This window comes from Sciurus vulgaris (genome assembly GCF_902686455.1).
Source record: "Sciurus vulgaris genome assembly, chromosome: 6".
In the NCBI taxonomy this organism is placed as follows: domain Eukaryota; kingdom Metazoa; phylum Chordata; class Mammalia; order Rodentia; family Sciuridae; genus Sciurus; species Sciurus vulgaris.
Genome location: NC_136466.1, coordinates 38,832,347 through 38,858,017, shown reverse-complemented (window position 1 = coordinate 38,858,017; position 25,671 = coordinate 38,832,347). Strand labels below are relative to the sequence as shown.

At 37.1% G+C, this 25,671-nt stretch overlaps 1 protein-coding gene across 17 annotated transcripts in view; it reads right to left on the bottom strand.

The window, feature by feature from the left end:
• The window catches only part of NSD1 (nuclear receptor binding SET domain protein 1), a 153,142-nt gene that overhangs the window by 86,958 nt on the left and 40,513 nt on the right, over positions 1–25,671 (bottom strand). For all 17 annotated transcript variants that reach the window (XM_079144620.1, XM_079144612.1, XM_079144622.1 and 14 more), the window contains 3 exons: positions 24,910–25,045; positions 6,988–7,160; positions 1,570–4,126 (listed from right to left, as the gene is read on the bottom strand). In XM_079144620.1, coding sequence (XP_079000746.1) covers positions 1,570–4,126; positions 6,988–7,160; positions 24,910–25,045 — 2,866 coding nt within the window. The remainder of the gene's footprint in view (positions 1–1,569; positions 4,127–6,987; positions 7,161–24,909; positions 25,046–25,671) is intronic.

The following is a 25,671-nucleotide window of genomic DNA, read 5'->3' as shown; positions in this document are numbered from 1 at the left end:
CAAAAAGAACAAACAAATTGGATCTCAAAGTGCTTTTTGCAAATTCACAAGCACTGTAGCATTCATTATTCATGACAGACAAGATGCAGAAGCAATCTAAATGGCCATTGACCAATAAATGAATAAGAAAAAGGAGAAGGGTGCCTATAATCCCAGCATCTCAGGAAACTGGGGCAGAATGAGGAGGGGGTGCTGTGGTACAGATCATTGGCGAAACGTGTGCTTAGCTGCTTAGCATGCAAAAAGCCCTGGGTTCGATTCCCAACATCACATTAAAGGGAGAAAAAAGAGGGGAAAAAAAAAAAAAAAAAAAAAAGGAAAGCTAAGGATGTAGGTCAATATAGGTAATTGATAGAGCCATATGCAAGGCCCTGGGTTCAATCCCCAGCACAAGTGGAAAATGAAGAAGTTCCTATATCATGGATGAATCTTGATAACATTACTCAAAGTTAAAGCAACCAGATGTAAAAGGATCCCACATTATCTGATTCTATTTCTATAAAGTATATGGAACTGGCAATAGATTGGAGAAAACTAAAGGAAGACTGACAATAGATTGGAGTAAAACTAATGTTCCACATTTGATCATGTGGACTTGTGCATACTCTGGGAAAATCCGAAAAACCACAAATTGTAAACTTAATAAAAGAATGAATTTTATGATACATGAATTCTATTTCAATAAAGTTGGGGGGAGGTACTATGATAAAAAAAAACTTCCGGAAATCGCATGTTTAAGGATACTTAATTTCATCCTCAATGACCAACAACTATACTGTATGTTAATATCTTGAAAGATTTTTGCTGTTTACCTCATGCTGCTAAGGTAGGATACCCTGGTATTTTTATTTATTCATAAACCTCATTCCAAAAAGTATTAAAGACACTTTAAGATCTTCTCATAAGTACTATAGAACACTTTCATTTTTTTTCCCCCAAAAGCACATATGTTTCTTCTATCTACAAAATAGGTAGATCTACCATAACCTGTGATCAAAGGAAGTCTATTTCCTTTGAACTGAATTTAAACTTTAGGCCCAGAGTTTCTCAAATAAAAGATTGAGTCCCCACATGCTAGCAGATTTTTAAAGGTAGGAAATGAGAAACAAGAACAAAAATGTTGCTAGCTGGATGTGGTGGTACACACTTATAATCTCAAGGCTTGGGAGGCTGAGGCAGGAGGATCACAGGTTCAAAGCCAGCCTCAGCAACTTAGCAAAATGCTAAGCAACTTAGTGAGACCCTGTCTCTAAATAAAATATAAAAAGGGCTGAGGATGTGGCTCAGTAGTTAAGCACCCCTGGGTTCAATCCCCAATACCAAAAAAAAAAAAAACCAGGAAAAAAAAAGTTGCTGAAGGGGGTAAAGTTTTAGGTAAAAAAAAGTCTGAAAATATATATGAAAATGTGATTTTCAAAATTTCACACCCTTCGACATAAAGCCCTTTCTTATTGATAATCCTTCCCTTCCCAGTTTACAATTCACCTTTCCATTAAAATATACCAACTTCAGAAGGGGAACATCATAGGAACCTTCTCCATCCCCTTTTCACCAATCAGAAATCCTTACCTGGTTCAGGGAGCTCAGCCTGGGGTGTCAAATTGGGAATTACTGGCTCTTTTTCCATATCCTCCGTGCTGGCACTGGATTTATCACAAACATTCAAGGGTGGACCAACTGAATCTAAGTGGCTGGCATGATTTGGATCTGTCAGTGAGTTCTCGGGTATGTTTGTAGAAGTTGGAGTTCTATTCTCTGGGAAATCATCCCCGCCCTTCTGTACAGGATCACTGGAAAGCAAGACCCCAAAGGCACCCTCAGAGTTTTCTTTCTCCCTAAACCTGCTGGTGCGCTTTCCAGGTTTTGTGCGCCTTTGGTTTAAACGCTGCCACCGCTTTTTAGGCACCACTTGATTTACCCCACTTGATTCATCATTCTCACTATTCATTTCAGAGTCCAGCTCTGGGCCTTTTCTGTTCTCAAAAGGGGGACCCTTTTCAAGAATTTTATCAGGGTCAGACTGTTTATCAAAATGCACATCAGAAAACTGGGTATCTTCACTTTTTAAAGGGCCCATTAATTGAAGGGGTTCTTCTTTACCAAGATCTTCTGCCCCACCTCTGGATGGACCATTCACAGAGCATCCACTCTCTTTGTCTCCCTGCAGTGCAGTCTCCAGAGTCACAGCTGGAAGGCGGTTCAGTTTCCTTTTGCGTTCTGTCTTTAAGGCTTTCCGGTTTACTGTGTTCTTTGCCACCTGGGCTGAAAACACATCTCGAAATTTGGAGGATGGCTTTGATCGGCCACAGTTGCGTCTGGTAACACAGTTGGAACGACTTTTGCTAGAAGCAGGGAGATCTCTTCTGTCAGACACTACGCCAGGTAAGGAGGCAGACAATTCCCCAGATAGCACAGAGTCACCACTAGAGTTAGGATGGGCTAAGTCCTGAGTGCCATCTCCATTTTTTTCTGAATTGTGGATGGAGCCTCCTGAAACCAAAACCTTTGGTGCTGCCACAGGACTACTGGTAGAACAGTCACCACGAACAGGACTTCGGTAAGAGGCCAGATTTTGAGCAGTCATCAACCTTTGCTCCTTGGTCTTACTATCATGCATATCTTTCAACATCATTAGCAATGTACTAAATTTATAGTCTGGTTCAATAGGTAAATGATTCTGATTAGAAGCAGAAGAAAAAAGTAATGGTTTTGATGGTTTTGATGTTCCAGAGTCACTGACGTCATCACCTAAGGATCTGTAAGAGAGTTCTTTCAATTCAGATAGAACATGTTTCACCACTGCTGTTTCTATGTCATTTGAATCCCTGGTTTTCTCATGCATGTTGTTCAGTAGTTTTAGCCCATCCGCTTTTCCACTTTTAGAAATGCTGGCCAAAGGAGAGCCTTTGGTATCAGAAGAGCAGCATTTCAAACTGCAGTCCTCATTTGTAACTTGGGGTTCTACCATAACTGGATTTTCTTTATGTTTACACTTAATAGTTCGGAACTTGGGCTGTTTGCTTTTCGAATGTAATAGAGCTTGATTTGTAGTGCCACCCTTTATCAGTGAGTTCTCACTGGAAATGCTTGATGGTGTGTTGAATTTTGGAGAGAGACCATCATTTCTAAAATCCGATTGGGGTTTGTGGATGAGAGTGGTCACTTTAAGATCAGAGAGATTAACCTGAGATGTCTCAGTTCCAGGATCTACTGTCTTTGTACAATCTATTAAGTGGTCTGTATGTGAGTTAATGAGAGACTTCTGTTTTGCTTTCACCCTAGTGTTTGTGGCAGGATACCTAGAATACTTCATCTTTTCATTTTTCTGCATGGATAATATGTTCTCTCTTCTATCAAAAGTATCTGTAATTTCAAGAACACTGTTATCAGACTCTGAGCTGTGTTCTACAGGATCCAGATCACTACTTCCATCATCAGAAGTGGTACAGATGCTAATGGAATCACTTCGCTTTTCCTCATCACCAGCTCCAATATAACAGAGCTGTACTTTTGAACTGCACACCAGACCTCGCTGAAGTTTCTTTTTCTCCCCAGGATGTTTAGAGATCAAGGCACCTTCAGACAAGCCCAATAAAGAATCACAATTTGAAGTCTCAAATTCTTTCTTTGTACTGTTTTTTCCACATGAAGAAAACAGGAAACTTCCCGGAGCAGTGCTGGACCCTGTGAGGCTGTTTGCTATCCTTGAAAGTTCATTAGAGGCCTGTTTATCAGATACATCCCCAGAGATAAAGTTCAGGCCAAGGTTCTCTGGAATCTTACTCCTCCGTTCCTCCGTATGTGCTTCAAATTGCATGATACCTTTTTTCACATTAGTCCTTTTTGGATTATCAGAGCTCTTTCTGGTTCGAGACTTACCACAGGGCTTTTCCTTCTCATCTGCAGAATGCTCAGAATCAAAAGCCAGAGATTTCAAGCAGCCATTAAGTAATAAGTCATGTTCTGATTCAGGATCATTTGTACAGTCCTCAAATGGCATATCTTCCTCACTGTCCAATTTGACTGAACTAGTGACACATTTTCGGTTCTTCGACCCTTTAGGAACATCATATTGTTCAGCAAGACCAACACTGGCTTCCCATTTACTCAAAATTTTCTGAGGAACCTTAAATGTAAAGGAGAAAAAGTAGATCACTTATCAGAGAAATGTGAGGCGAAAAAGGAAGAAAATCAATAAACATCTTTCAAATGAAAAGCTTGTCCAAACTTTGTTGCACTTCTTCAAGGTCTTATTATGAGACTGGCCAAGAAGTTCGCAGGTGGGTTCACCCAGAGCTTACCTAAAAGGGGTTCCTCAACAATACTTCGGTTAATAAGATCTATCATTAGAGGAGGACTGATGTCATAAACTCTCTGCCCTTCTTGGATTTATAAACACAAAAAAGTGACCATAACTCAGATTACAACTGAAACTATTACATTTCTAAATCAGACCTTCTCTACCTACTCCTCTGTAACTTAGAATGAGGATTTATTTTCTTCCTGAATTATGAAAGATATGCATGTGCTGAGGTGCACCAGAAAGAAAAAGTTTAAAGATGAATAGAAAAATATAGGCCAGGAGGAATGAGATCAAATCTGACCTTAGGAGACATGACTTTTGAAATTCTACCTATCACTAGGGCACCTAGCTAATCAAGATTCTTCAATATTTTTCTTTTCTTTTTTTTTTTTTTTTTTTTTGATGGTGCTGGGGACTGAACCCAGGGCCTTGTACATGTGAAGCAAGCAATAAACCAACTGAGCTATATCCCCAGCCCAAGACTCTTCTATGCACAGTACATACAATGTGGACTATGCCCAAGTTATCTCTGGGGCATAATTATATAGTACAGAGACACCTGTGTGTAACAAAATACATGTGTTCTTTTCTAGAATCCTCACAGCATGCAGACATTTTAGGTTCTGTGAAATATACCTAATTTTCTAGGCTCTTATTACCTTCCTTGGCTCCATACAATAGGTACCAGTTAAGTATTAACACTGTTATCTCTAAGTGTTCACAATTAACTTTAATACTTGTGAAAAAAATTGTTCTGCAGAAAATGTAAAACTTCAAAAGTCACTAGATAGGTACTAAACTACCTGGTCTCCTTTATATGCAAATATGCCCACTAATGCTCAAGTCTGTGACTAGAGTAAGTTAATTTTCCAGAACAAGAAAGTACTAGATAACTCCTATGAAAAGACAGATGATAAATCTACCTCGCTAAAAGTTTAAAATAAAAATTCTAACAACTCTCTACCACTAACCATCCAAAATATTAGAAAGTTAAACTCCTTCATCCTAACAACATATACTAATTGTTTTTATATTACCCAGCTTATAATACACAGTATTTATACTTATTTCTAATCAGAACAGTTCTACAAGGTATGTGATTATATATTTGAAATGTAGACAAGTCTAAGAGAACGTAACTTATAAGTGACTGACCCTGTATACTAATTTTAAATTATCCTAATCATGATTTTTTTTTTTTTCAAAAAGTCTAGACATACTTATACATATTATAAATACATAGGGGAGTAAGAAACACCAAACTAAGAACTATTTCTTATTCTAGAATTAACTGTAACAGTAAGAACTAGACATTGTGGCATACTCCTGTAGTCCAAGCTACTCAGAAGGCTAAGGCAAGAGGATCACTGAAGTCCAGGAGTACAAGGCCAGTCTGGGCAATTATGAGTTGATCTCAACAAAAACAAATGAGCCACAGAACTAACTACAAAAAAAAATGTTAGATCGCAGAGAGAAAGAATGGTGATTGTGAGGAGTAGGGGAAAGAAAAAAAATTAAGTTATTACTTAATGGAGAAAAAGTTTCAGTTTTAGCAAATGAAAAGAATTAAAGAAGGGCTGGGGAGACAGCTCAGTTCGTAGAGTGCTTGCCTTGCAAGCACAAGGCCCTGGGTTTGATCCCCAGCACCGCCAAAAAAAAAGAATTAAAGGAGCCAAGGAGCTCAGTGGTAGAGTGCTTCCCTACAATGCAATGAAGCCCTGGATTTGATACCCAACACCACTATATGCGCGCACGCAAGTGTGTGCGTGTGTGTGTGTGTTCTACATAGATAATTATCTAACTATACACTAAACTGGTTTAAATATTAATTTTGTGCTTTGTGTATTTTAACACAACAAAAAAATTGGAAGGAAAAATTAAAATCCAACACTAACACCACCAAGCAAAAGAAATAAATGTTCATGATTAAAATATAACCATGTTTGAAACAGCAAACACTCATTAAACATTTAAAAAAACAACAAAAAAAAAAAGGCTTATTTTTTTGATATTTAAGAGAAATAATTAGTCCAGGGCTGGGGTTGTGGCTCAGGGGTAGAGTGCTTGCCTAGCATGCATGAGGCACTAGGGTTTGATCTCGGCACCACATATAAATAAATAAATAAAATAAAAGTCCATCAACAACTAAATATATAAAATAAAGTAATGGAATCTAAGTTTAAAGAAAAGAAAAAAAAGAAATAATTAGTCCAGAGGGTGAGAAGTACAATATTTCACTTTAATGATCACTTTCTTGCATAAGAAATGACCAAAAAAAACTTGTCATGTGGTATTATACTGTGGCTTCTCAAAAGACAAGGCAGAGGGAGCTGAACTCATTTCTCAAAAAACAGCATAACAAAAGAATGTACCATCCTCATCCCTGCAAAAAACCTGCTTACCAGTTATTTCCTCAAAGTACCATATTAATAAAGGAAATGGCTTATATTTCAAGAAAAGTGCTTATTCTCCTCTCTGCCAACCTGCAAGTAGATAATTTTAAATTTTTTATATATATTTTTAGTTGTTGATGGACCTTTATTTTGTTCATTTTTTATATGTGGTGCTGAAAATCTAATCCAGTGCCTCCTACATGCTAGGCAAGCACTGTACCACTGAACCACAACCCAAGCCCTGCAAGTAGATAATTTTTAAGAAGTCTCTTATATAATTTTTGTTTTTACCTTATGCCTATATCCTTTTTCTTTCTGCTTTCCTCTTTTCCTAAGGACAGGTAGTTCTTCAAATTGATGCCTGCCTTCAAACATGACGATTGCTTTTCCAGCCACCCAGGCTCTTTCAGAAGGGTCTCCAAAAGCCTCCACGTAATATTCCCGATACGGTCTCCGATTGGCAACTAGATAAGGATAAAAATCACTGTCATTACTTCATCATCTAGAGAATAGCCTTATCCCTACTCCCAAAGAAGTCTCTAATTACAATTAATTAACATGATAAAATATGAACAGAACTAGACAATTGGGAGTAGATCACACACAAGGAAAATTATATTCAATTTATATGTCAAGAAAATGCATAAGAGTTTTTGAAAATATCAGTGGTTTAGTCTAAATATATGTTAGGGACCAGTTAGGGACAGATATGGAAGCACATGCCTGTAATCCCAGCTACTCAGGAGACTGAGGCTGAAGAACCTCAGCAACCTAGTGAGACTCTGTTTCAAACTAAAAAGTACTGGAGACACAGTCAGTGATAGAGTACCCCTGGGTTCAATCTCCAGTACCAAAACCATAATCAAAACAAACAGGCTAATTAGCTAATCAACAGCAAATTAATGCAGTAGTCAACAAAGTTAATCATGAGCTTATGAGGCAGTATAGCCACACTGTCAAAAAAAAAATAAGGGACATAAAGTTGCAGCAATACGAACAGACTAATAAATGAAGAACAAAAGACTAAGAACACTCTAAAAACATATAAGGCAAGAAATATGGTACAAGGCATTAATATTAATGCAGCAGCTACTTGGGCTAGACGCTATGCTAGGTGCTTTGCCTAGATTTTTCCCTAGAAGTAAGTAGTATGATCCCAATTATATAGACACACTAAGTTTAATGACTTCAGACAGCAAATTTTAGTAAAACACTGGCTTTGGAAATTTCAACAGCAAGAAAGAAAAGAAATGAAATGATATAAAGGGAGTTCACAGTTTCTTAATTTCCAAAGTTCTATGTACACAAAGTAAATAAATAAAAACCTTCCACTGAGAAAAGATAGTTGAAATTATTTAGTATATATCTCCCATAAGTTTTAGGATTTTAGCATCTTTCTGGCAGTTAAAAAAGGTTACAGGGAGATCCAAGATGGCGGACTAGAGGGAGACTGCGTTCCGTGTCATTCTGTAACTCGGGTTTCAAGCAGAGGATATCTGTTTCTCGGTGAGATAGTTTTTGCTGCTTATCGATCCCCTGCTGTTTACCCCATTTGTCTGCTGTGATGATCTGCAGTCTGGCAGCATATCCTCGCCTTTTTGAGTGCAGATTGCTCACTGTCAGAAGACTATCATCCGCCATTTGCCTGCCTCTCACCTGTCCATCGCCTGCCTTACAACTATCCATCACCCACCGCACAAGGTTCATCTCCTGATCGTCCAACAATAGTCAGCAAACTGATCCCCGACCGCCAGTGGAGCACCAGCTGCATGCTGTTGTATGGAGTTCACTGTTACAGTACCTGCAGGTTTGATTACACGTGGCTGCTGCCATTGTGAGACAACAGCCAGGCCCCGTAGGACCCCTGTCCGGACTGACTTAGCCCAGTCTCCAGGATCCCTCAGCCCGACCAATCACTCCCTGCCTCGACCCTCACATCCACTGAATGCTCCCTACCGCCAGGACCCCCAGACGAACTGACTGCACCCTATCACCCGAACCCCAGACCGACTGATTATACCCGGCCTCCAGGATCCCACAACCACACCAAACCCACCAGAACTCCAGGACCCCTGCCAGACAAAGGGCATCCCGTCTCCAGGACCTCCAGCTGAACACGTCCACCCCTGAGCTGCAACTCCCCATTTGCCAACACATTTCGAAGCCAGAGCGGCCATCTTGGATAATCCTAGAAACCGGAGCTCCAATCTTTGGGTGGGGCAAATCCCATCCTGCTACGCCTACTGGAGGCTTGAAGCTCTTTGTCAGGTACCTCTCATGCATCAGGCTACTGAACACTGGGAGGTTTCATTAGTATATGACTGTTATACAGTGAATTTTCTTTTTTCTCCTTCTTAAAAAATTCAAGTTTTTCTTTACTTTTCTTCCTCTCTTTTCCTTTGGTTTACCTGTTCCCTCAGAGTCTCTTTCTCCCTTTTTTGCATGCTAACATCTGATTTCTTTTGATTACACTCTCACCCTTTCTATTTTCTAGAACTTCTGTATATTCTTTTCTTATCCCATTAACAGTCACATTCTACATCCCTATGCATCCTCTTTGTCCTCCATTAGAAATTGCAGACCTTACTGCAAACCTGTTTGTTTTACCGAAGATAATATTTGAACTCATTTTGTTTATTACAATTTTGTTATTGTCCCCATAGGGGCTATTTGATCTAGGATTGCATAGTGTCTGATTTGGGCACTGCTAATATTGATCTCCCCTTAAAGAAAGGGTTTTGGAAACCTATAGGGCCACTATAAGCCTATAGGGGGAAATCTGCAATACCCCAGATCTACACTGCTAGAGGGGAAGATATATGAACGACATGAAAAAACAAGGGAAGAAAATGATCCAAACAAATCTAGATTCTATATTAATAGAATCCAATGACGGTATATAAGAAAAAATGTCAGAAAAGGACTTCAGATTATACATGATTAAGATGATTCGCGAAGCAAAGGATGAGATAAGAGAGCAAATGCAGGCAATGAATGATAATACCAATAAGCTGAAAGAGCAAGTGCAGGAAGCAAAATATCATTTCAACAAAAGATAGACTTTCTCAAAAAAAAAAAAAAAAAAAAAAAATGGAAGTCTTGAAATGAAGGAGACAATAAACCAAATAAAAAACTCAACGGAAAGCATCACCAAAAGACTAGACCACTTGCAAGACAGAACCTCAGACAAAGAGGACAAAATATTTAAACTTGAAAATCAAGTTGCCCAAACAGAGAAGATGGTAACAAATCATGAACAGAAACTCCAAGAACTATGCGACATCATGAAAAGACCAAATTTAAGAATTATTGGGATTGAGGAAGGCACAGACATACAAACCAAAGGAATGAACAACCTATTCAATGAAATAATATCAGAAATTTTCCCAAGCCTGAAGAATGAAATGAAAAATCAAATACAGAGGCTTACAGAACACCAAATGCACAAAATCATAACAGATCCATTCCAGGGCACATCATTATAATGAAAATGCCTAACATTCAAAATAAAGATAGGATTTTGAAGACTGCGAGAGAAAAGCATCCGATTACATATAGGGAGAAACCAATACAGATATCAGCAGATTTCTCAGCTCAGACTCTAAAAGCTAGAAGGGCCTGGAACAACATATTTCAAGCTCTGAAAGAACATGGCTGCCAACCAAGAATCCTATACCCAGCAAAACTAACCTTCAGATTTGAAGATGAAATAAAATCCTTCCATGATAAACAAAAGTTAAAAGAATTTACAAATAGAAAGCCTGCGCTACAGAATGCTCTCAACAAAATATTCCATGAGGAGGAAATGAAAAACAACAATAGAGGTCAGCAAAGGGAGGAACTACCTTAAAGAAAAATCCATTCAAAGGAGAAACCAAGTCAAGTTAAAAATCAAAAATAAGCCAAATGACTGGGAATACAAATCATATCTCAATAATAACCCTGAACGTTAATGGCCTAAACTCATCAATCAAAAGACATACACTGGCAGAATGGTTTAAAAAGACAGACCCAACAATATGCTGCCTTCAAGAGACTCATCTTATAGAAAAAGACACCCCGTGACTAAAGGTGAAAGGATGGGAAAAAACCTACCACGCATATGAACTCAGTAAAAAAGCAGGGGTTTCAATCCTCATTTCAGATAAGTGGACTTCAAGCCAAAGTTAGTCAGAAGGGAAAAAGAAGGACATTTCATACTGCTTAAGGGAACCATAAATCAGGAAGACATAATGATAGTAAATATTTATGCCCCAAACAAAGGTGCATCCCTGTACACCAAACAAATCCTTCTCAATTTCAGGAATCACACAGACCACAACACAATAATTCTGGGTGACTTTAACACACCGCTGTCACCACTAGATAGATCTTCCAAACAAAAACAAAACAAAGAAACCATAGAATTCAATAACACAATCAATAACCTAAACTTAATAGACATATATAGAATATTCCATCCATCAACGAGCAGATTCACTTTCTTCTCAGCAGCACATGGAATCTTCTCGAAAATAGACCATATGTTATGCCACAAAGCAGCCTTTAGGAAATGCAAAAAAATAGAGATATTGCCTTGTGTTCTATCAGATCATAATGGAATGAGAGTAGAAATCAATGACAAAATAAAAAAGAGAAATTACTCCAACACCTGGAGACTAATTAATATGCTATTGAATGAAACATGAATAACAAAAAACATCAGGGAGGAGATTAAAAAATTCTTATTGGTCAATGAGAACGATGATACAACATATCAAAATCTCTGGGACACTATGAAAGCGGTACTTACTAAGAGGAAAATTCATTGCATGGAGCGCATTCCAGAAAAGAACAACTAAATGACCTAACATTACAGTTCAAAGCCCTAGAAAAAGAAGAACAGAATAACAGCAAAAGTAGTAGAAGACAGGAAATAATTAAAATCAGAGCTGAAATCAATGAAAGTGAAACAAAAAAAAACAATTCAAAAAATTGACAAAACAAAAAGTTGGTTCCTGAGAATATAAACAAAAGACAAACCCTTAGCCACATTAACGAAGAGGAGAGAGAAGACTCAAATTACTAAAATACATGATGTAAAAGGAAATATCACAACAGACACCACTGAGATACAGAACATAATGAGAAGCTACTTTGAAAATCTGTATTCCAACAAAATAGAAACTACCAAAGATATTGACAAATTTCTAGAGACATATGCTCCTCCCAAACTAAACCAGGAGGACATACACAATTTAAACAGATCAATATCAAGCAATGAAATAGAAGAAGCCATTAAAAATCTACCATCCAAGAAAAGCCCAGGACCAGACGGATTCTCAGCCGAGTTCTACAAGACCATCAAAGAAGAACTCATTCCAATTCTTCTCAAAGTATTCCAGGAAATAGACAAGGAGGGTACCCTACCGAACTCATTCTATGAAGCTAATATCACCCTCATACCCAAACCAGGCAAGGACACATCAAGGAAAGAAATTTTAGACCAATATCCTTGATGAATATAGATGCAAAGATCTTTAACAAAATATTGGCAAACCGTATCCAAAAACATATTAAGAAAATTGTGCACCACAATCAAGTGGGGTTCATTCCTGGAATGCAAGGATGGTTTAACATTCGTAAATAAATAAACGTAATTCATCATGTCAACAGACTTAAGGATAAGAATCATATAGTTATTTCAATTGACACAGAAAAAGCATTCGACAAAATACAAGACCCCTTCATGCTCAAAACACTAGAAACAATAGGGATAGTAGGAACATACCTGAACATTGTAAAGGCTATTTATGCTAAGCCCATGGCCATCATCGTTCTTAATGGAGAAAAACTGAAACCATTCCCTTTAAAAAGGGGAACAAAACAGGGATGTCCTCTTTCGCCACTTCTATTCAACATTGTCCTTGACACTCTAGCCAGAGCAATTAGGCAGACTAAAGAAATTAAAGGGATACGAATAGGAAAAGAGGAACTTAAGCTGTCACTATTTGCTGATGACATGATTCTATATTTAGAGGATCCAAAAACCTCCTCCAGAAAACTTCTAGACCTCATCAATGGATTCAGCAAAATAGCAGGCTACAAAATCAACACGCATAAATCTAAAGCATTTTTATATGCAAGCGACGAAACAGCTGAAAGGGAAATGTGGAAAACAATCCCATTTGCGATAGCCTCAAAAAAATAAAATAAAATACTTGGGAATCAATCTCACCAAAGAGGTAAACGATCTCTACAATGAAAACTACAAAACATTGAAAAAAGAAATTGAGGAAGACCTTAGAAGATGAAAAGATCTCCCATGTGCTTGGATAGGCAGAATTAATATTGTCAAAATGGCCATACTACCAAAAGTGCTATACAGATTCAATGCAATTCCAATTAAAATCCCAATGACGTACCTTACAGAAATAGCGCAAGCAATCGTGAAATTCATCTGGAAGAATAAGAAACCCAGAATAGCTAAAGCAATCCTTAGCAGGAAGAATGAAACATGGGGTATCGCAATACCAGAACTTCAACTATACTACAAAGCAATAGTAACAAAAACAGCATGGTATTGGCACCAAAGGAGACAGGTAGATCAATGGTACAGAATAGAGGACACAGACACAAACCCAAATAAATACAATTTTTTAATACTAGAAAAAGGTGCCAAAAATATGCAATGGAGAAAAGATAGCCTCTTCAACAAATGGTGCTAGGAAAACTGGAAATCCATATGCAACAGAATGAAAATAAACCCCTATCTCTCACCCTGCACAAAAATCAACTCACAATGGATCAAGGACCTGGAAATCAGACCAGAGACCCTGCATCTTATAGAAGAAAAAGTAGGTCCAAATCTTCAACTTGTTGGCATAGGATCAGACTTCCTTAACAGGACTCCCAAAGCACAAGAAATAAAAGCAAGAATCAATAACTGGGATAGATTCAACTAAATAGCTTTCTCTCAGCAAACGAAACTATCATCAATGGGAAAAAAGAGCCTACAGAGTGGGAGAATATCTTTGCCACTCATACTTCAGATAGAGCACTAATTTCCAGAATACATAAAGAACTCAAAAAACTGTACACCAAGAATACAAATAACCCAATCAACAAATGGGCTAAGGAAATGAACAGACGCTTCACCGAAGAAGATCTACAAGCAATCAACAAACATATGAAAAAATGTTCACCAGCTTTAGAAATAAGAGAAATGCAAATCAAAACTACACTAAGATTCCATCTCACTCCAATTAGAATGGCGATTATCAAGAATACAAGCAACAATAGGAGTTGGAAAGGATGTGGGGAAAAAGGTAAACTCATACATTGCTGGTGGGGCTGCAAATTAGTGCAGCCACTCTGGAAAGCAGTGTGGAGATTCCTTAGAAAACTTGGAATGGACCTACCATTTGACCCAGCTATCCCACTCCTCGGCCTATACCCAAAGGACTTAAAATCAGCATACTACAGAGATACAGCCACATCAATGTTCATAGCTGCTCAATTCACAATAGCCATACTATGGAACCAACCTAGATGCCCTTCAATTGATGAATGGATAAAGAAACTGTGGTATATATATATACAATGGAATATTACTCAGCCATAAAGAATAATAAAATTATGGCATTTGCAGGCAAATGGATGAAATTGGAGAATATCATGCTAAGTGAGATAAGCCCATCTAAAAAATCCAAAAGACAAATGATCTCACTGATAAGCGAATGGTGACACATAATGGGGGGTGGGAGGAGGGCAAGAATGGAGGAAGGAGGGATTGTATAGAGGGAAAAGAGAGGTGGGGGGGAAGGAAAAAAATAACGGAATGAATCAAACATCATTACTCTATGTAAATGTATGAATATGCAAATGGTATGCTGTTACTCCATGTACAAACAGAAACAACATGTATCCCATTTGTTTACAATAAAAATAAATAAATAAATAAATAAATAAATAAAAGAGTTTGCATTTCTTTCTGTCAGGAAGTCAAAGAGAAGCTATGTCCACCTGTCCTAAAAGATGCGAACAAATATAGTCCACATATATTGCTCATTTTGGACTGTTGTCTTATTAATAAAGATTTACTGAAATAAAATAAATAAACATATAAATAAAAATAAAAAGCAAAAAAAAAAGAGGAGGATGGAGTTGTAGCGATAGAGCACCTGCCTAGCATATGTGAAGAACCGAGTTCAATCCTCAGCACCACATTAATATGAAATAAAGTGCCGGGGTGGTGGTTCACACCTATAATTTCAGCAGATAAGGAGGCAGGTCAGGAAGACTGCAAGTTCAAAGCCAGCCTCTGCAACTTATCAAGGCACTGAGCAATTCAGTGAGACCCTGCCTCTAAATAAAACACAACAAAAAGGACTGGGGATGTTGCTCAGTGTGCCTCTGGACTCAGTCCCTGGTACCAAAAATAAATAAAAGTATTGTATCCACTTACAACGGGAAAAAAAAAAAAAAAAAAAACTTAAAAATATAAAGAAAAAAAAAATTTCCCCCCCTGCAGCATGGGGATTGAACCCAGGGCCTTGTGCTTGCAAGGCAAGAACTCTACCAACTGAGCTATCTCCCCAGCCCAGAAAAAAATCTCTTTTTAAAATACTGAATGGTGTTTAAATAGATATCTTAAAAAGAATAACTCGGTTTCAAGATTTACTTTTGCTCCCATCTGAAGCTCACCCCAAAATAAATAAAATCAGTAAAATCAGTTTTTAAAAAGATCACAAAAGATAAAACAGAGAAAAAAACTGTAGAAAGATGAAACCCAGTATTAAGAATTTACCCTAAAAAGGTGAATGATGAACCCCGGAGAAAAGCTGAGAAGCAACCTAATTTACCCCCAAATTGCTTTGATTCAGGTACCCTAGAAGAAGAGTCTAAATCAAGATTGTTTGAAATTAGATTCAAGTAAAAATTAGGCCAAGCTTGAGGTGCACACTTATAATTCCATCAACTCTGAAGCAGGAGGATCCTAACTTCAACATCCAGTAAAGCAACTTAGTAAGACCCTGCCTCAAAAAAAATAAAGAGTACTAGGAATGCAGCTTAGTGGAAGTATCCCTGTGTATAAAGCCCAGTACCAAATAAAGATAAAGTACATTTGCATGGCTGGGGACATCACTCAGTTGGTAGAGTGCTTGCCTAGCAAGCACAAGGCCCTGGATTTGATCTCCAGCACCGCAAAAAAAAAAAAAAAAAAAAAAAAAAAAGTATATTTGCTAGTCTTGTGATAAGTTTATTAATTTTATCAATTTTCCCCCCTGGTACAAGGAACTGAATCCTGGGTATTCTACCACTAGGTTACATCCCTAACATCTCCCTTCCCCCTCTGCCATCCTTGTAAAATTTTGTGACAGGGTCTTGCTAAGTTGTCCAAGTTGGCCTTAAATTTGTCTGGGATCACAGGCATACAGCACTGTGCCCCACTAATTTTATTAAAAAATTTTAAAAACCAAAAAAAAGTATATTTGCAAGTAAAGAGGGATAACAGAATAAACATGCTTAAATTCTCTTCTTTTCAAATCTAATCTTAAATTGATAATAAAAATTTTTAGGCAGAAAGAACAAGGCAGCTCTGTAGGTATGCCACAAAGTTTTGGAAGCTGGAAAGTGGGTGGAAAATATTATATGAGCTTATTTAACAAAACCCTATGTCAATGAGCAAAGCTAAAACCCAACCATATTTATACCACAGCATCCTGAAAGGGCCCAGAAACTGGCAACATCTGGTACCTTTAGTGTCTAGATGATGAAATACAGACATTGAAAGTTATCAAGCAGTTTATTTCTTTACTACAAACCACCAGATCTTCCTAGAGGACAGAGGTTATTCCACTAGAGAGTAAAATGAGAAGTTTCTAGATTAAGCAACCCTAAGCATAGTCTAGGAATATGAATGTACAACAAAAAAGGAGGGAATGAGTGAACTGAATTCTAAAACTACCTAGTCATCTCCCCAGTTTGCTCCCAGAGCACTGAAAGCCAGATTCTTCTCAAAGAAATCTCAGAAAAAACAGAGAGAACACCAACAAAAACACGGGGGAGGAGTCATTTACAAGGAAAATTAAAGACTGACAAGCACCACACACTCACAAATGCCAATATGCTTCTTAGTCCTCATATTTGAACATATTTTATGTTTGAGGAAAGCCTCAAACATAAAAGATTAAGAGCTTCCCCATACCAGAACAGAAAGAAAATGAATAAAGGTAAATTAGTAAACAAAGAGCTAGAGTCATCGCTCAGTGTTACAGTCTTTGTCTAGCACACTCAAGAAGGCCCCACTGAATCCTTAGTACCTTTAAAAAAAAAAAAAAAGTCAGGTATGGTGGCACACACCTGTAATTCCAGCAATCTGGGAGGCTGAGACAGGAGATCACCCAGTTTGAGATCAGTCTTAGCAACTTAGTGAGACCCTCAAACTTAGCAAAGCCCTGTCTCAAAATTAAACAATAAAAAGGACTGGGAATGTAATTAGTGATCACATACCCTTAGGTTCAATCCCCATCCAAAAGTAAAAAGGAACTGGAATAGACAATGTACAAAGAAGAAAATGTCTTAAAAGCTATCATTAATATTCTCAGAAATAAAAAAGGATATTGCATTGATAAAATAGGATGCAGAGAACAAAAAGGAATTTTGAAAATTACAAAACAAAACTCAGAAAAGGGTCTGAAGACAAAGTTGAGGAAATCTCTAAAATAAAGAATAAAAATGTAACAAAGAAGAAAGAAGATGAAAAAATTATTAAGTTCAGTACTGGAAGGTCAACATTTGAATAAGAGTCACAGAACAAGACTAAACTGAGTCAAGGAAAGAGTCCAAGAAATAACTAGACATCATCCCAGAACTAAAACACCTAAATGAGTAAGAGGACTCACTAAGTAACCTGTATAATAAATGAAAACAAAATATACCAAGGGACAGCCTTGTGAACTATGGAGACCAACAAATTAGACTATATATATGCACTCAGAATAAAAGGACAAGAGTCACATATAAAAGGGAATCAGATTATCTCAGTCACATACTAGAAGATAATGGAGCAGTAACTTCAAAATTCTGAGGAAAAGTGATTTCCAGAGCTAGGGATATGACTCAGTGGTACAGCATTTTACAAGCTTGTGTGGCGCCCTGGGTTCAATCCCCAGCATTAACCCCACACAAAAACAAAAAAATCAATCATTTCCAACCTAGTAACAGGTATCAGCCAAACTATCAAATACATATTAAGAAAATAAAGACATATTCAGATAAAGCAAATCTCAAAAAAAATTTACCTTTTTCAGAAAATAATTTAGTCTACATTCAAAATGGGAATCTTACACAACAGAGAGCTGATGGCAATCTTCAAGGTGGTTGTTCACCAGGCACAAAGAGTAACTCAAATGAACTATATAATATCTAAGAATCTAGGGAGAAGCTGGGAATGGTGGCACAAGCCTATAATCCCAGCAACTGCAAGAACCCACCAAGGCAGGAAGATTACAAATCCAAGGCCAGTCTCAGCAATTTAGCAAGGTCCTAAGCAAGACACTGTCTCAAAACTAAAATAAAAAGGCTGGGATGTGGTTGAATGGTTAAGCACCCCTGGGCTCAATCCCCAGGATCAAAAAAACAAAACAAAACAAAACAAGGACTGTAGGGTAAAACTTCCTCAAGATAAGAAAAATGACAAATTATCTGATGTATCAAATCATGTGGAGAATATAAAAAATTAGCAGGGTGTGGTGGTATGTACCTGTAATCCCAGCAACTGAGGAGGCTAACATAGGAGGCTCATAAATTCAAAGCCACCTCAGCAATTCAGCGAGGCCCCAATAAGCAACTTAATGAGACCTTGTCTCAAAAATACATACATATATATATATATATATTTTTTTTTTTTTTTTTTTTTTGGGTGGTGCTAGGGATTGAACCCAGGGCCTTGTGCTTGCAAGTCAAGCACTCTACCAACTGAGCTATATCCCCAGCCCAAAAATACATATATTAAAAAAGAGAGAGAGCGAGAGATCTGGGGATGTAGCTCAGAGACAGATTGCCCCCGGGTTAAATCACTAAACAAACAAAAATCTAGCACAGTTTTACTCTAAAAACAGCTAAGTACACAGGATACTAAGAACCCTCCCCCTTCTCTCATTCTCTGTGGTAATTGCAAGAAAAAGAAAATAAGGAGAGAAAAGGCTATAAATGCAAAGTAAGTACTACATGACTCAGCTATGTGTACTGTTAACGTGAAGTATAAACCGAACTAAACTCCTAACCAAAATTATAATAAGATAGAAGGATGATGAAGTTGGAGTGGGAAACATAAAAATCCAAAGGAATGGAACTCTGAGATTCAGAAGTATCAAGAAGATCCAGCTAAAAGAACTGAAAGTACTTTGGGGAAGGAACAGCAAGAGCAGCCTGTTCTCTTAAAACTACTTGACATTTTAATTGGTAAGCACTGAATCTGATTAAAAAAAAAAAAAAAAAAAAAAACTTAAAAGGGGCACGGATGGCTCAGTAGAACACCTGCCTAGCATGAACCAGTCAAGGTTTGATCCCCAGCAACACACACACACACACACAAAGAAATGTTTTAGCCTGATGCAGTAGTGCACACCTATAATCCCAGTGACTCAGGAAGCCGAGGCAGGAAGATTCCAAGTTTAAAATAATCACAATATAAACACTAGGGTGTTTTTTTTTTCTTTCAATTTTTACACTGATATCAATTAAAAATCAATTGGTGCCAAGTAGTAATTCCTTGAATCTAAGTATACATGGGTGTTCTTCAACTTTCCCCTAGGTGTGAAATTTTCTAAATAAAAAGTTGGAGGAGAGAATTACACTGGTGAAAACAAGTCAAATATTAATAGTGGTCATAGTTTTAGTGTGGTGGACGGCAGGATTATTTTGACAGTAGCCATCCAACATTTACTATGTTGGGCAGTGGCAATGGCAAAACTGGTGGTTCTACTAGGTTTCTGCCATAAAGGAGATGAACAGAATAAAACGAGGTTAGAGGACAAATTACCAAGAACTATTAAGAGTACTAATTAAGCTTACCAACATTTGATTGACTAACAGTTTATCATAAACTGTAAGGATAAAAAAACAAAAATTAAAAATACAAAGAGGCCAGGCATGATGGTGCATGCCTATAATTCCAGCAGCTCAGGAGGCTGAGATAGGAGGATCTTGAGTTCAATGCCAGCCTCGCAAAAGCAAGGTGCTAAGCAACTCAGTGAAATCCTGTCTCTAAATAAAATACATACCATTTGTTTACAATAAAAATAAATCTTAAAAATTAAAAAAATCAAAATTTTTTTAAAAATACAAAATAGGGTTTGGGATGTGGCTCAGTGGTCAAGTTCAATCCCCAGTATGTGGCTGAGTTCAATCCCCAGTATCACCTGCCAAAAAAAAAAAAAAAAAAAAAAAAAAACCCCAGTAACTTAGGAGACCTGTGGGAGGGGGATCTAGCGAGACCTTGTGTCAAACTAAAAAAAGGTCCAGATCCGTAGCTCAGTTGTAAAGCACCTCTGGGTTCAATCAACAGTATCATTAAAAAAAAAAAAAAAAAAAAAATTTTTTTTTTTTTATGGATCTATTTAGACAAGTTTTACTATTTCTCTAATAGGGAGCTATTTAAAGTCACCTTTTCTGGGAAGCTTATTTAAATTTCAAAAAATAATATTAATCTTTTATATACTCCCAAAACATGGTATCTTCCTGCCAGCAGTAGCTGGTGTGACCACATTCTTGACTTATAAAAATAGGCCAGATAGGAATTTTCAAGTATTCTGTATTAGACCTACAATCACCAGTACCCTCAGGAATCCCCTAATGTTAACACTAGAAGGGTGCTCTTCCTCCCATGAAGGCCATACTTCTGTATTCCTTCTCAGAATCCTTATAGTCTGATCCCATGTGTTTAGTCTCAGTCTATTTCCAGTATAGTCAGTACTTCTCAGCAGAACTAACTGTATTATCAATACTATCTTTCGTTTCTTTCCTTGCAGTGGGAAGGATCAAGCCCAAGGCCTTCCACATACTTGGCAAGTTGTCTACCACTGAGTTACATCCCCAACCCCAAACAATTCCATTTTTAAAACTCTATCTGAATCTCATATACCTCTTTAGTTATAACAACTTCCCTTTTCCACATTTCCCTCAAACTAGTCTGATTCAATTTCTGCCACAACTGAACCACCAAAAAGTTTGTGGTATCTATTTCCTTGTAACAAATGGACATTTTATGTCTAGGCAATATTCAACAAAACTGAACATTTCTTTCTTAAAATATTCTAGTCACCAGATACCACATTCTTCAGGTTTTCTTCTACCTAAGTTTTTTTCTTTTGGAGGAGGGGAGGCCTGGGGAGGGGGGGATACTGGGGATTGAACCCAAGGGCGCTCTATGGCTGAACTACACCCCCAGTCCTTTTTAATTATACTTTGAGACAGAGTCTTGCTAAATTGCCCAGGCTAGTCTTGAACTTGCACTCTTCCTGCCTCAAACTGCCAAGTATATGGGATTACAGGTGTGCACCCATGGCACTCAGCCTCAGTCTTTTTCTTTCTTTTGCATGCTTAGTCTCCTCAATAATAGACCTCAACTGTTAGCTGCCTCAAAGTCACCCTTTTTGTCAATGCATATTTTGTACTAAGGCAATCTCAATCAAGCTTTCCCATGGCTCCAACCAATCGGAAAAAGTAGAAGGTACTTCTAAGTTATAGATGTTCCATCAAAACGTGTGAGGTATCTGTATCTGAAATATAGAAACATGAGTCTAGAAACCTTGAGATTTCATGCTCCCTCACTCCCCATTATCCATCTATTTCAAGGATAAATTTTATATCCTAAATAATTCTTTGCCATTTGAAACTTCCATCTCACCTTTAATCAATGTACCGACTGATGCTTTTTTTTTTTTTTTCTTTGCGATGCTGGGGATTGAACCTAGGGCCTTGTGCTTGCTAGGCAAGCACTCTACAACTGAGCTATATCCCCGGCCCACCTGACTGATGCTTTTAACTGTCCCTCTTATTTATGTCCCTTCCAGTTCATTTTCCACATTGCAGCCAGAGTGAACTTTTAAAAAGCAAAGCTTAGATATCAAACTTTGCTCATAGACTTTTGAGGTATACCATTCTTCTAACAATAAAATATGAAATGTTTAAAAACTCTACAAGCACTGCATGTTAGGGCATATATCTACATTCAAGCCTCACATACTGCCACCCCTCATTACTCTGTGGCCTGCAGATCTCTCAGGGCCACAGCATGTATTACATTCTGTTCCTGTAGTCTTTTCCTCCTCTACACATTTAAATCTAATTCATTGTTTGAGTCTCAGATCAAAGATAACACTACTGTGCTTGCCTACTATAAGCAAGGTCTGAGATTCAATCTCAACACCAAAAAACATTCAAAAAAAAAAAAAAAAATGTTACTAGCAAAACTACTTTAGAATACTTCCAGACCAAGAGCCCAGGTTAAATGCCCCTGCTATATCATTGATTACACACCAAAATTTATCCCTGGACACAATTCTCAGTTAAGTAATATCTATATTATTATTACCTAGTGCCTTATCTCTTTTACTAGACTCTAATTTCCCATGAGGGCAAGCAGGATTGATGTACTTTGCCAATTACTGGATCTTAGCACCTAGCACAGCATTCAACCACTACCATGTACATACATAGCATGAACTTAACTAGTATGCATAAAGAATACCAGAGGTGAGAGAGACAGGAACAACACAATGAATATGAAAGGACAAGGAGGTTAGAAGAAAAGGAGGACTGAAAGAATTCTCAATTAGCAGAAATGAAGTGTCCAAACAAGCTGAAGAATAAGATATTGGATTTTGTTTGCAGGGGTACAAATCAAACCCACAACCTCACACATAGTAGGCAAGCAAGCACTCTACCACTGAGCTACATCTCCAGCCCCAGGATCACTTTTTTGTTTTGTTTATTTAATTTATAATTTTTTAGTTGTAGGAGGACACGATACCTTTATTTTATTTTTATGTGGTGCTGAGGACCAAACCCAGTGTCTCATCTGTACTAGGCAAGTGCTCTACCACTGAGCCACAATCCCAGCTTCCCCAGGATCAGTTTTTAAAACAATGAACTTTATAAAGGTCTCTGGGGAAACTCAATATTCAATATTCAAAATATAAGGGTGGGGAGGTGTAACTCTGAATTTGAGCACAGCCTTAGCATACATAAGGCCTTGATTTTGATCCTCAACACACTCACAAAAATTATTTTCAACTTATAAAACCGAATTCAGCGATCTCAACTTGGACAATGTATGTACATGTATGTATGAATGTATGTATGAATTGTCTTTGTAACAACATGAAATCTTTCATATAATTGTATTTGTAAAAATATCCTAGGGGGCTGGGGAGATAGCTCAGTTGGTAAAGTGCTTGCTTTACAAGCACAGGGCCCTGGGTTCGATCCCCAGCACTGTAAAAAAAAAATAATAATAATAATAATAAAAATAACCTAAATATTAATCAAGAGGGGACTAAGTTAAAGTACAACATATTCAGAAAGTAGGAAAATATTCAACTGTAAAAAATAATAAGAAAATTTCCAATGCACCAATATGGAAAAATTTGTAAGAAATTAGAAAAGAAAGTTACAAAATACATGTGCAACATGCAACTTTTATGTTAAAATAGAAAGGGGGGAGAATAAAATATGTAATAGGATTTACATTAAAATAAAAAAACTGAAAAGGTACATTACTAATAACTGGTTATTGATACAAAGAAAGAATGGGATACATGACAGCAAAACAGGAAATGAGTTGTGTCTTGTTTTGTTTTAACATAAGACCTATTCAAAAACTAAATTTTAGCCAAGGCACAGTGATGCATTCCTATAATCCCAAACACTTGAGAGTCTAAGGCAGGAGGATTGCAGGTTCAAAGCCAGCCTCAGCAACTTAGTGAGGCCCTAAGCAACACAGCAAGACCCTGTCTCAAAATAAACAATTAAACTAAATTCATATTTTTTAAAAATATTTTTAGTTATTGATGAACCCTTATTTCATTTATTTACATGCAGTGCTGAGAATCAAACCCAGTGACTCACATATGCTCTACCTGAGCTACAACCCCAGCCCCTAAATTCATATATTAAACAATAAAATCACAAGCCATCTTAATAGAAAAGAGTTTAAGATCAAGTTTCAGTCATCCTTACAGCAACTTAAAGAGAAAGTGCCTCACATTCAAGTAGATGAACCAAGTAAAAACCTACAGTAATTAAAGGAACTACTTCGAGATTTAAAAATTTAAAACATAAGCATTATTTATAACCGTTCCAGCTTTGAAATTATCAAAAATTATACAAAACTGAAAACCAAAATTGAAACATAAATACACTGAAATAATATTCTGGACAATGTAAATTGTGGGTAAATAGTCTAACATTTTACTAGTATCTAGAATGAGCATTTTTAAATCTTTCAGCAAAACAATCTTTTTATTTGAAGGCTATACTTAAGACATACTTTATTTGGGTAAAATAATTTAAAAACAAACTTTGTTAAGTACATGTTCAATGCACAAAAACTACAAATAAAATGTAAAAAGTAAAACAGATGCACACAAACTCCCACCACATGGTCTATATCTCAAAATTATATCTATTTATACTTGAATATTTGTATTAAAATTCTTTATAAACTCACTTTCCCCTTAGCAATATTTTTTCTAGTTTTTTTAAATTTGTTATTTTTAGTTATACATGACAATAGAATGTATTTTGACATATTATACATACATGAAGTGTAACTTCCCATTCTTGTGGTTGTACATAATGTGGAGTTACTCTGGTTGTATACTCATATATGAGCATGGGAAAGTTATGTCTGATTCATTCTACTGTCTTTCCTATTTTTATCCCTCCTCCCTTCCCTTCATTCCCCTTTGTCTAATCCAATGAACTTTTATTCTTCCCTCCTTGCCCCTTACTGTGTTAGCAGCTGTGTATCAGAGAGAACATTGGACTGTGCAAAATAAACTTTTAACAAGATAAAATAAATTAGTAACAATTTATTCATAAAATTCTCAAAGGAATAAATGGACTATTGCTAAAGAAAACAAAAACTGGTTTATACTAAAGGCAACTGCAACTTATAATCCCATCATCTATTTTAAACTATACAATCAACTGCCAAGTTATTACCTTTCATTTTTGAGTGCGTATTAATCAATGGATCAGAACAAATCCTGCAGGGCCACCATGGGCGTCTCTTGAATTTTGCCCAAATGAGATCTCCAACTTCATACTTCAGAGGTGTAGACTTTTTCTTGGGTTGACACTTTAGATAGACAAAACATGGAGCATCAGTAAGAATCAAAACCTTGTGAAACAGTATCATCTTACTATTTAGCCTTCAGAATAGGCAATGCCTAAAAATTCAGATGAAAACACCATAGCTAGGCAACTATGACAAAATAAAACTAACTTACTTTGCCGTGTTGTTCACAACATAGCCCTTTACAGATAGCCCTTTACAAATATAAATTCTTGGGCTGGGGATATAGCTCAGTTGGTAGAGTGCTTGCCTCACAAGCATAAGGCCCTGGGTTCAATCCCCAGTACCGCAAAAAAAAAAGAAAAAAAAATTTCACTTCACTTCACAAATATAAATTCTCAATATATATTTGGTTTATAAAATTACTCTATCCACAGACTTAAATGTAAGCTGTTTTGATTCAGAATAAAAAAACTGAAATAGCCAGCTGCAGTGGTACACGCCTGTAATCCCAGCAGCTCAGGAGGCTGAGGCATGAGGATCGAGAGTTCAAAGCCAGGCTCAGCAACAGTAGGGCACTAAGCAATTCAGTGAGATCCTGTCTCTAAATAAAATACAAAATAGGCTGGGGAGGATGTGGCTCAGCAATTGAGTGCCTCTGAGTTCAATCACTGGTACCACCTCCAAAA